Source organism: Lathyrus oleraceus, chromosome 1 (assembly GCF_024323335.1).
Source record: "Lathyrus oleraceus cultivar Zhongwan6 chromosome 1, CAAS_Psat_ZW6_1.0, whole genome shotgun sequence".
Classification (NCBI taxonomy): Eukaryota; Viridiplantae; Streptophyta; class Magnoliopsida; order Fabales; family Fabaceae; genus Lathyrus; species Lathyrus oleraceus.
This window is the reverse complement of record NC_066579.1, coordinates 418,246,760-418,259,935: the sequence shown is the minus strand read 5'-3', so window position 1 is coordinate 418,259,935 and position 13,176 is coordinate 418,246,760. Positions and strand designations below refer to the sequence as shown.

The 13,176-nt window shown below is 38.9% G+C and overlaps 1 protein-coding gene across 1 annotated transcript; it reads right to left on the bottom strand.

The window, feature by feature from the left end:
- Positions 1–11,713: 11,713 nt before the first annotated feature.
- Positions 11,714–12,808, bottom strand: LOC127113104 (uncharacterized). The gene has a single exon (XM_051046460.1). The coding sequence runs from the start codon at positions 12,806–12,808 to the stop codon at positions 11,714–11,716; it is 1,095 nt and encodes a 364-aa protein (XP_050902417.1).
- Positions 12,809–13,176: the final 368 nt, after the last annotated feature.

The following is a 13,176-nucleotide window of genomic DNA, read 5'->3' as shown; positions in this document are numbered from 1 at the left end:
GGCTGCAGGATGAGCCCAATGCAGTTTTTGGTGCAGGAAATAAGATTCCAAAAAAGTGGTGTGTGGAACAAAAAAACAGGCATGGGCCGCGTCTGGGCCTAACGCCAACTCAAGAATTTTCAGGGGGTGTACGTTCGAGACGTGATGAATTAGTAAGAGGGTCAATGGGCCCGAGGAAGCCCAGTTTCACTCCCTTTGTGAATGAAACAGGGGGTGTATGATAAAAAGGGTGGTGTGAAACGTGAATTTTCATGGGCCTCAATAATTTGAGCCCACTACACCTCCCTGTTGACTTGTACAAGTCAACAGGTTTGAATGAACTAACCTAGCACACTCAAATGTTCTCACCGTCACTGGTCGTTGGCCACTGCGCCAGCGGTTATCTCCGACGGTGGTGGCATCCAAAACCTAAATTCTAACTGCCATATTATGCATGTCAACACGCTTATGACAAAAATGGGATCCATTTGTGGAATTAGCTCATGGATCAACCAAATCGAAAGGATTTTGGGAAGAACCCTAAGATTCTAAATTCGAATTAAATGCCAATGGGGATCAATCAAACTCCTACACCATGGGGATTCTATTTATCATACCAAATGCTACTGACTAGTGAGCTCAGAGCAAATGAATACAAGTGGAGCAAAAACTACATACCGGAGAAGACGATCAGAATAATATCGGTGAGTTCTTGACTTTGCCTTGCATGTTTTCTTTCTTCCTCTTTCTTCTTCTTCTTCTTCCTCTGAACTTGAGAATAGTGAGCAGAAAATGGAATGGCAATGGTTAAGCTCAAGCAAGATTGAAGCTTCAATGTGAAGCTTCAATGGCTTTTGAGAGAGCTAGAGCTTTAGTGAGGGTGAGGAAATAGGTTGCAGAGTGAGTGAATTTCTGAGCAAAAATGTCCAGGTCCCTAAAAGATGATGATGAAGCTGTTTAAATAGAGAGGAAGTTAGGGAATTAGCTAGGTTTGAAGTGAGGTTTAGATTCAGTTAGCTTTTGGTTATGAGTTAGTTAACATTGAGTCACTGAGTTGGGATTGAACTTAGTTAGTTATGCGCAACTCAGTTAGTTAGGATTAGTTAATGATCTTAGTTAGTTGGTGTTTTAGGTTAATTGGTTAAGGTTAATGACTGGCTATGGGAGGTTGCACTTAAGTGGAATTGAACTCCAAAGGTTTGAACAATGACTGGCTGCACATGTTTCTCTTTTAGTTAGCTTGGTTAGTGGAATGTAGGAAATTCTTATGTTTTGATGTCATTTGCTTTTCCTGCCCATAACCATGTTTAGTTGCTAGTACTTCCTTTTGATGTTGCTTTGGTGTTTTTTGTGGTTAGGTTAGATGGTGATGAATCAGGTAACTTTCCAATGGCCATACAATTGGCGTTGTAGTCCTCTTGCAGGATTTGATCAACTAACTGTGTATATTTCAGGTCTTGAGGTTGAATTGTGGAGCATGTGGCTTGGGTTATGCATTAGTGTGTATTCAATTGATGCAGGCAGGGTCACATCAATGGGCTGCAACACGAGGTAGCCACACGATGGATATTTTGCATTGTTTGTTATGATTGGTTGAAAAACAATTGTTTGGGAGTTGATGTAGCATGTCTTGGTGAGTTTTCTGTCAGCATATGCCTTGCCCTGACCTTGTTGCAATGAGCCTATCATCAATGTTGTCATGATAAAAAGCCATGATAGTTAATCAATAGGATCTAACTTGCAAAGGTTTGATTAGAGGTTTTCTATCAAGTGCTAGTATTTAAACTTTTCCCTGGATTGCTCTTCTCTTTTAGATGTGATTGTTAGCTCAGGATCAAATTGTCTAATTACTAATATCCATGCCAAGTTATGTTAGTGAACTTCAGTCAAGCTCCTAATGCATTTGCTGCTAGTGACAAAGGTGACTGCTTTGAGCTACCTTCATTTGCAGATTTTTCATGGTGCTGCAGGGTAGTTTTTTGGTTGTGACTTGGTGGGGAAATCTCTGTAGGGTCTGCATGTGTTGTGTATGTTGATCCTGTTAGAGTTGTAGGACATGGTTGTTGGCTGTAACTGATGGTTGATGCAGGTACAACAGGGGTTACCTTGGTTCAGGTTGCACCTTGCATTAACTTTGCTAGCAAAATCGAACCAATGCATTGAATTGGTCTGCCAACTGTTAATGGTCTTGTTTGATCCTTCTCATGTGATGCAAGTAAGGCCAGGTCAAGCTGGAAATTGTCCAGGATTTGCATGGTCTCAACTGGCATTGCTATTTGCAATTTCATCCTTATGCTTGGAGTCATGACCACTACAGTAGGCTCACCCTTGTTTTCAAGTGGAAAATGGAAAAATCAAGGTGGTTAACCCTTCTGTTGGACAACTCATGTTGTTGGCTGTTGTAAGACCACGGATGCAGGATGCTTCCCGAAGTGAATTCAATGTCAAGTTCAAGTGGATTGTCTTGTCCATATAACCACTATAAGCACATCATATGATCAGGTGGTTGTGGTATCTGTTTGGTGGTGAATGAAGGTTTTATAACGAGTGTAAGACCCCAATTTTGTCCCTAAGATCCCTCATGGCATCATATCATATCCTATCATTGCCTCAAGGATCATTGTGCACCTTGCCTCCCTCCTTGTGGGTGGGTTGTCTTTTGAGAGTGGTTATTGATCACCAAGCATGTTTAGCATTTATATATCATTGCTTTTCATTTATTTACTAACCAAAAGTACAAAAATATTGTCATCTAACATTGTTACTTGCAGATGAAGCCACATTAGGTCAAGACAGTCAAAGTCAGCCATTGAGCAATGGATGGTGGCCATTCTTGAGAATTTGGGCACCATGATCATTCATCAAGAGTTCATATGAGTGGTGATATCATTTGGAATCAAGATCTCAAGTGGTAGAGGCTTGAAACTCATCAGAGCATAGCTAGGTCAACTGAAACCCTAACAAAGTCAACTGTGGTCAACTGTGCATAAAATCATGGATCTGATGGTGGGAGATGGTTGGAGAGGTCTCATTCATGTCCATACAAGCCTCATATAACATGTCAAACATCATCATTGAAGGATTTGAGGTCAGACAAAAAGTTTCCAAAAATAGTAAGTGACCTATAATTTCAAACTGCCAAAAATGAAAAGGTCTTCTTCTCAACTTTACATCATCAAGAAAGCTTCAAATCGAATTTTGTCCAACATGAAAGTTGAAGATCTTGCTCTCGCCTTTCCAAAAAGTCCAAGAACATCCATTTCTCATTTGTGGTTGGCAAGTTATGATCAAATCATGGCCAAGGAATTTTGAACTTCAACAAGGCATAACTTTTGCATCAAAAGGCCAATTCATGTGGTTCTTTTTGGAGCAATTTTCTCTTGATCTCTACTATCATAATCATGCATCACATTTCATTAAAACTCATCACAAAAAAAGTGCATTTTTCACTTGATTTCATTTTGAATTTTGGTAGGAAAAAGTGAATTTGAAAAGTATGCATTATTTTCATTTCAAACCAATTCCATTTGCATCAAAACAGATTTTGCAACTTGTTTCAAGCCAAATTCGCACTGTTCCATTGGCCATGTGAGCATAAGGGCATTTTTGCCATTTTTGCATAAGCATGATCATTTCACTAATCCATTTTGCATTAGCCTAATTGGGATTAACAAGCATGATTAGCAGGTGATATATAACCTTAATCATAACAGAATTTGGTAACAACAACTTCATTTTTTCAGATCCAAAACTTTTCATCTCAATTTTTCTCTCAATTTTTCATCGATTTCCTTCATTTCTTTTGCTTGGTTCTTGTTCTGGTTATCACATACAAGCATCATTGAAGTGGATTGAAGCAAGATCTTGCAGAATCCAAGCCAAATCGTGACTGTTGAACATTGCACTCTTCCATGGCAACTGGAATTTCAAGAAGAATCAAGCATTGCTGAGCTGAAATCTTGCATCCATTCACCTATCCAAGCACTATAGAGCTTCTGTTTCAACATTTCCAAGCCAGATTCCAGCTCTGCATCTTCATAGAGGTTGGAATTTGATTGCTCTAATTCATGAAACTATCATATGCATCTTGTAGATCTCTCCTTACTGATCATTCTGAACTTTAGATCTTGAATTTTCATGCGGTATTGAAGTAGTTATCATGATTTGAAGTTTGGATGTTAAAACTTATTTTGCTCGATCCGTTTGATATGGTTAGAATTAGGTTAAATCAATGCTGTATTGTTGATGTGTGATGCAAGACGGATCGAATGGTATATATTTCATGAATTTCTGGAATGTTTCGTTCTTGATGAGTATGAACATGATGAACACGTGAAGAACATTAGGGTTTCTATTTCCAGATTCGTTTTGATCCATTCCTGGCCGTGTTTGCATGTGAATTCGTGTTTCTGTGCCATGCGTTGGTCCATGTGTCGACCGCTGGTTGGCCAGCGTTTCATTTAAATGAAACGCGGCGTTTTGACCGGGCGCGCATTTTGAATTCTTCAGCGGTTCGATTCCCCGCTCCATCAAAACTCCAAATGCTTTGTATATTTTCTCTTGTATGCCTTACATGTTCATATGCTTCATTCATCATTTTTTTATTTTTTATCCACATTAAAAAAATTCATAACTCTCACAATAATAATCCAATTCACATGAGACTTTTTTTGACATGTTCCTTGTCATGTCTACTTTTTTATGGATATTTTTCCAGATTTTGTGCTCGGTTGGATTTAAAAATTGCCTAGGGTTTGTTCATGTATGTCATTTCTTGCACAATGCTTGCCATTTCTTTTATGAAATCATGATGCTTGATCCAATGAAACTGAAAATTTACATGCATAATCTAGATACTTTGATGAGCATTTTGGCATTGAGTTTGCTATTTTTGCGTTTCTGGTTTATGAGATATGATGTGATCAATATAGGTGTGACAATGTGTGTCACACCATTTCTTGTTCATGTTGCTGATTTTGTTTGCCATGCCATTTGATTACCAAATAATCTGATTTTTTGCATGTTGCTTCTTCTGGATGTTACGTTTGATCATGATTTTTCTATAGAATTTTTAGGTTCATTTCCAATTTGTTTGAGATTTTCTTTTCTGATTGGTCAAGATTGGACTTTTGTTAAGTGTTGAACTTAGATGATTTGTGAAATTCTTATGCCTTATCATTTGAGCTTGAAATTTTACACATGTATTCTAGACACATTGAAGGTTGTCTTGGCTTTGGTTTGAATCATTTCTCACTTGTCATCTCTGTTTTAGGATTGCCTTAAGTTGATGCATCAATTTGTGCTTCCTTTGAGCTTGTTTTTGCATACCTTGACTTGTTGATTTTAATTGACATGTTTATACTTATCCAAATGACATGATTTTTGGTGTGTTGCTCATTCAATGTGTTCTGTTTAGGCATGATTTTTCTTGGAATTTATTGAGCCATGTTTGATTTAATTTGAAGTGGTTCATTCTGTTTGCTCCAATGTGATTCCAACTTGCTTGTTTGACATGTTTTGCTTAGGAAATGGATTTGGTGCATAGTTTTGACATGAGACCAATTGGACTTTTTTCTTGATGGATTAAACTTGATTCTTGCCAATTTTCATGTTTTGTTTTAAATTTTTTCCTCATCTTTGACCCTAGGCTTTGGCCTAAGGGTTTGCCTCTCATGTTTGAAGCTTTGTTTCAGGTTGCACATGCAAGTTACACAATTGATGATGCCTCATCTTGAGAGCATTTGATATTTGCTTTTGATTAATAATGAGTGTTTTGTAGGTTGAAGTTGATTCAATTGGGATTGACTTGTGGCTTATGCCTTTGCCTATATTGGTTGTCTGTTGCATTAACTGTTGGTTGATTGTCTGTATAGCATACTGATTTGTGTGATGTTTCCACAGGTACCTTAGTTGCTATAGTTCATTGTAAAATTGCTTTTGCTTTGCTTGATAGCTTAAGCATTGAGGTATAATATCTCTTCTTCATGTAGTCTGGAAGACCTGGCTTGTTACTTGGCCAGGCACCTGTCTGAAGTCCTCCTTAAGAGGCAATGTTTATGATTGTTTAATTTTGTCCCCAAGCAGGAAAAGACCTCATATGAGGCAATTGGTAGATAGAAGAGATGTGTAGTCCATCTCCTACTATTCTGTGTGTCTTCCCTTTGCTCACATTACATGTTGTAGCATTGTGGATCTTAACCCAAGATCTATAGAGTCATTAACTTGTGGAGAGAGTTCCAACTTTCTGAACTCCCACACCTTCTGATATTCAATGCTCTCCCTGACCAGGGATAAGAGCAATGAGGCACACCCCTCATATCCTTTCATCTGCTTCACCTTAACCCTCAATGTTAAGGTTAAGAGCACCATTTACCCCATTCCAGTTGACTTTAAATTCTAACCCTTGCTTGAGCCTAATTGCTTGGATAGAGTGTGTGCTAAATGACTTTGTTTGATTGATTGCTTGGTTCATCTGTACATGTTTGTTTGCATACCTTTGTGCATTTATCATCATTAATTGTTCATTATTGCATGATCATCATTTCATATCTTTGTGACCATCTTTGGATTGCCCATTGAGGACAACTGTAAGTCCATTCATTGGCCATTGTTCCTATGATTTGGAAGGGATAGAGTGTAAGACCATTTCATTTGGCCACTTATGTCCATTGATTCTGTTTGTTTGTTGTATGTGAGGATGCAATTGTAAGACCATGTTGTTGGCTTTTGTATTCCTATGATCATCTGTTGGAGATTAGAGTAAGCCCAGATAGATTGGCATCTGACATCCATGTTTTGTTTTATTTTGAGGAGATTGGAGTAAGCCCATATATTGGCATCTGGTATCCTTGTTTGTTTGGTTCTTTGGAGATTGGTATAAGCCCAGTTTATTGGCATCCGGTATCCACCCTTTTTGTTTTGTTTTGCTTTAGGAGGTTGGAATAAGTCCATTTATTGGCATCTGACATCTTTGTTTGTTTTAGGAGACTGGTGTAAATCCATTTATTGGTATCCGGTATCCACCTTTGTTTGTGAGATTGGAGTAAGTCCAGCAATTGGCATCCGGTATCATTTGTTTTGCTTGTTTGTTACTGCTCATTTGCCTATTCCTAAGGACACACTTGAATCATCTTCTATATGATCTCAAGAGGTGAACCTTTCTGAGAAGTTTTACACTCCATTATCCATTCACCCTCTTTGTCCTAAACCTTTTCACATGTTGCTTTTAAAACTTTGATACTATTGTGCAAACATCTTCATGTCTTTTCAAATTAGAAACCTGGACTCTAAGTCCTTGACTTTTCAAACTCCATTTCATAACACTTCTTTGAATCAATTCTAATCATACCTTGACCATATTTTGTGAATACTCATAATCAATTAACTTCACCCATTCAATTGTTTTGTGGCTTTGTCCATTGTTGATATGTTTTTCACACATTAGCCATAGGTTTTAATTACCATAGTGGTTGATATAAATCTTACCTCATCCTTAGTGAGTTGATTGTAAGTCTTCCATACTTATTATAGGGTTAACCCCTCACTAGTATGTTGAAGCTGTCCTCGCATGGTGGATTGTTGATTCAGGTTGAGTTTTCTCCCATTGGTAATGAAAAGCCTTAGGGCTTGTGTCTTAAAATGAATTCACTAATTTTTGGAAATCTTTTAGCCGAACTACGGCGTTTTGATCCTTACCTTTCATGGAAGGTACGTAGGCAACGGGTTCATCCGTTCAAACACAAAAACAATAAAATTGTACATTCTTTTCTCATCTTCCCATTCATGTTTGCACAATATGTCATTAAATAAATAAACATTTTTATACAACAAGTGTGAAAAGGGCTCCCTAGGAGTACCTAGGACGTTTTGGGTGCCTAACACCTTCCCATTGCGTAATTTACCCCTTACCCAGATTCTCTGATCTTTTCATTAGTTTTCTATGTGTAAAACTTCTTAGGCTTTTGTTCGCTTTTTAGCCATTCCTTAGGATAAATAAAAGTGCGGTGGCGACTCGATTTCTTTGTATGCTTTGCTTTTGATTTAGTCAATAAATCATAAAGTGACGAATACACCGCTACAACGAGGCAACAAGGTTGCATATTTTTGCTGCAGTGACAAGGGTTGAATATGCTTGCAGGTCGGGTGTTGTAAGTCTATTGTGCAGGCTGATGCAAGTTAGTGTAGGATGCTTACAAGGTAATGTTAAGTGTTAGTAGGTTGCTTGGTTGGTCTTCTTGAAGACAGACTGTTGGTTGCACTGGTGTTGGTTTACCTCGTATGCATAGCTAGTTCAAACCATGTCTTGGCATGCTTCATGGATGAAAATGGTTGTACTTTCACAGCAGGTTTTGGCTTGGACATTGGCAACAAACTCATGGTTTTACTTCATGGCTTGGCTTTTATGTTGGTCATGACTTAGTTTGTACAAGTTGGGCATTGCAGCAGGATGGTGCAGTAGGGCAAATGCAGTAGGGTGGAAGTGAATTGGCAAAGCAAGAAACTCCAAATGTTCAAGGCATGACCATGTTGGCATTAAAGTGAAGAAACCAAGCACAAGTGGTTAAACCAAAGATAACATGGAAATGAATGATGGCATGAGAGTTAGGACTAGTCATTTAGTGATTAGGGATGACCAAGGACCTAGGGTTGACTTTGGTCAAAGTTGACCAAAAAGTCAACTATTGACCAAAGTCAACAATTTGTCAAAATTCATTTTTTTGTGTTTTTCTTGTAAATGGACAATGGATTGATGATTAGGGTGAAAACTTAGGGCATTAGGGTCTTGGGCTGACTTTGGTCAAAGTTGACTAAAAAGTCAATTGTTGACCAAAGTCAACAATTGGTCAAAAATGACAAATTTTGTATTTTCTAGTGTAGAATCATATATAATGGTTTAAAATGATATGGAATGGATTTAAATGGTTTGAAAAGTGATTGAAATTGGTTTTACAATTGGTTTAATCATGACTTTAATGTTTGACTTTTGGAAAGAAAATAACTTGACTGATAACGTATATGAACAAGGCCATGAAGTGAGACCAATAGGTTAGGGGTTGATATGACATCCATGGATCAATAGCATGACTAGCAAGTGGCCTGAAATACAAGGGGTTTAGTTGTTCAGATGACCAGGATCAAAGATGTGTCCACAACCAAATGAATAACATCATTGACTTTGAACCAGGACCAAGGCTCCAAGAAAGGTTAGGTCAAGCAAATTGACAATTTATGAAGATTTAGGGGTCATGAATGCACAGACAAGCCACCAAGTTCATCTGGTTCACCATCTCCTAATTAGGGATTTGGAGACCAAGATAAGGCATGGGGAAGCTCCAAGAGATCCTGCCTTGAGAAATTAGGGCTTTGAAAGCCTTAGGTTGTCTAGTCACAACTTTGTTGAATTCAAGCCTCCACCACCACCATTAGGGTTTCACATCCCCGATGTTGATGGTATGATTAGAACATGCCTTTGAGCTTTGATATCTACACAAACCCTGACTTCATAAGCCCAAGTTTCTTCTGAATCCATGATGAATGATGCATGTGGATGAACTATGATGTATGCAAGTGATCTCCTGATCAAGTGGTTTGAAGGATAGGTGAGAAAGGGGAGGAGAAATTTTAGGGTACAACAGTTGCCCCTATTTAATATTCTTGGACCTGAATACAAGAATTGCGGGAGCTTTTCAGGTATTCGAGGTGGAAGGGGATTAAATACCGACGTGCCCAAAATTTACATGAACAGGTGGTTGAAGTTCTATCACCAGTATAAGGAAGATGCTATATGTGGTGCATGATGTATGCTTATTTTTTATGATGCATGTTTGCTGGCTTATTTGTCATTTGTAGGGATGTGAGTCTTTATTGTGATGGGACTCCGACTCGTCATCGAAAAATAATTGGCGTGAGGTCAACACTGCTGTTAAGGAATCTCTTCCTGTTAAGGAACACTAAAATGCTGGAATCAACATGGCATCCCATCCAATTGAGTGTCACAGGTGTTCAAGTGAAACCCCTTTTTTGAATCACCGATCATCTTTCAAGTTTATCGGTTTTAACAGTAATGCAAAGTGTTTCTCTTTAGTGTAGCTTTTTATTATTCCCGGAAATTTTAAAGCATTATGTGATTAAGGCAAGTCAATTATTTTGCATACAAAACACCAAAGATAATGTTTGATGGAATAACTAAGTTTTATTGATATGAAATCTGTACATATGGTGAGTACAAGGATGCAGACACCCTTAATGGGGATGTTGCAAAAATTGAAATATAATTGAAATGGCAATGGGAAATATTCTTGTATATTTTTCTCCATTGATTACAATATTGGCCTTAGTCTACCACAGAATTTGAATCCCAAGATGTTGCTTCGGCTGACGGTGATTGGATCGGTCCTTGACCCTCTGATATCTAGCTTGTAGCGTATGGGCTCAAGGATCATAGTTAATGCCTTTATCCCTAACTTTTGCCTGGACATTTCAATTCTTTTCATCCACCGGGATGCTCCTTCTTTCCTAAGCCGCCCTTTCGGCTTTTCGACTTAGCGAGCTTCATATGTGTTCCCTAACTTTTGCATGGATAACTCATTTTTTGGTCCATCGAGATAGCCATTTTTTCCTAGATCAACCTTGAGGAGATTAATCTAGCGGACTTTTATCCTTTCTTTTTAGGCATAATATTTTTTGACTATGTCTGCATTCACTCGAGAAGGCAAATCTTCCCCATCCCTTGTTGTGAGGATTAAAGACCCACCCGAGAAGGCCTTTTTAATGACGAAAGGTCCCTTATAGTTGGGAGTCGATTTTCCTCGTGGGTCTGAGTGAATAACAGAATACCTTTTGAGCACGAGTTCTCCAGCATGGTACTCATGACAAAGAACCTTCTTATCAAATACTCGTTTGAGACATCTTTGGTATAGCTGACCATAACAGATGACCGTCAAACGCTTCTCTTCGATCAGATTCAGCTGGTCATAGCGAGATTGAACCCATTCAGCTTCATCAAGATCAGCTTCCATGATGACTCTGAGAGAAGGTATCTCGACTTCAATTGGTAAGACAGTCTCCATCCCATATACCAATGAGTACGGAGTTGCCCCAATGGATGTGCGGACCGAGGTTTTGTAACCGTGCAGGGCGAAGGGTAACATCTCATGCCAGTCCTTATAGGTCTTGACCATCTTCTGGATGATTCTCTTGATATTCTTGTTAGCTGCTTCTACGACGCCGTTCATCTTAGGCTGATATGGTGAAGAGTTGTGGTGCTCGATCTTAAATTCTTCGCACAACTCCCTCATCATAGTGTTGTTGAGGTTACTGGCATTATCAATGATGATCTTGTTAGGTATCCCATAGCGACAAATTATCTTTTTTTTGATAAATTGGGTAACCACTTGTCGAGTGACATTAGCATATGAAGCAACTTCGACCCATTTCGTGAAGTAATCAATAACGACTAGGATGAATCGATGTCCATTGGAAGCTTTGGGTTTTATCATCCCAATCATATTGATGCCCCACATAGAAAAAGGCCATGGAGAAGTCAGAATATTCAATGGAGTTGGTGGCACAAAGATCTTGTCACCATATATCTGGAACTTATGGCATCTTTTCACAAAGTTGTAGCAATCAACCTCCATTGTTGTCCAATAATAACCAGCCCGAAGGATCTTCTTGGCCATAGCAAGACTCTTTGCATGTACACCCTCGCAGCCTTCGTGTATGGACTTTATGATTATACTAGCAGTATAAAGTCATAATTCCTTTTGTATAGTACATCACCGTTTAGGAAGAACTTGGAAGAGAGTCTTCTCAAAGCTTGCTTATCGTTAATGGATATACCCTTAGGATATTGCCGTTTCTCCATAAATGTTTTTATGTCATAGAACCAAGGCTTATCGTTAGGATCAGCCTCAATTGCTAGATAATGTGTTGGTTCATTTAAGTGGTCAATCTGGATGGATGGTGCTTCATTCTTCCATTTGACTTTGAACATAGATGTCAACGTGGCTAGAGCATCTACTAACTGATTTTCCTTCCTAGAGATATGATGAAAAGAGATTTCATCAAAATAGGGTATCCGTCTTCTGATATGCTCTTTATAAGGTATCAACTTGCTATCCTGAGTCTTCCAATCACCTTTCACCTGAATGATTACTAGAGCTGAATCACCAAATACCTCAAGAATCTCGATCCTCAAGTCGATTGCCGCCTCTAAACCGTAGATACATGCCTCATATTCTGCCATATTATTGGTGCAGTCAAAACACAATCTAGCGGTAAACGGAAGGTGGAAACCAGTTAGGTAAGTGATAACAACACTTATACCATGACCTCGAGCATTGGAAGCACCGTCGAACACGAGTGTCCATCGCGATCCTGGTTCGGGGCCTTCCTCAGGGCTTACCTCGAATCCTAACATGGTGAAGTCTCTGATAAACATGATATCCTCATCTGAAAAGTCAAATCTCAACGGCTGATAACCTTCGACAGGCAGGTGAGCAAGGTAGTCAGACAGAACACTCCCTTTTACTATTTTCTGGGTCACATACTGTATATCATACTCGGTTAGCAACATTTGCCACCGGGCAATTCTACCAGTAATAGCAGGCTTTTCGAATGTATACTTTATCGGATCCATCTTGGATATCAATAAAGTAGTGTGGCAAATCATATATTGCCTCAGGCGTCGAGCAACCCAAGTCAAAGCATAACAAGTTTTCTCCAAAAGTGAGTATCGAGTCTCACATTCAGCGAATTTCTTGCTGAGATAGTATATAGCATGTTCTTTCTTGCCTGTGTCGTCGTGTTGACCCAAAATGCAACCCATGGATTCGTCGAGTACCGTGAGGTACATAATGAGAGGCTTACCAGGAACCGTTGGTATCAAGATTGGTGGTTCTTGCAAGTACTTTTTGATTTTATCGAATGCCTCCTGGCAATCGTTGTTCCACACAATCGATAGGTTTTTCTCAATAATTTGAATATTGGTTCGCAGGTAGCCGTCAAGTGAGATATGAATCTAGAGATGTAATTAAGTCGCCCAAGAAAGCCTCATACTTCTTTTTCTGTTCGGGGAGATGACATTTCTTGGATTGCTCGAACTTTTTCGGGATCAACCTCAATACCTTTCTGACTGACTATGAAACCCAAGAGTTTACCAGATCGGACCCCAAAAATACATTTAGTTGGATTCAG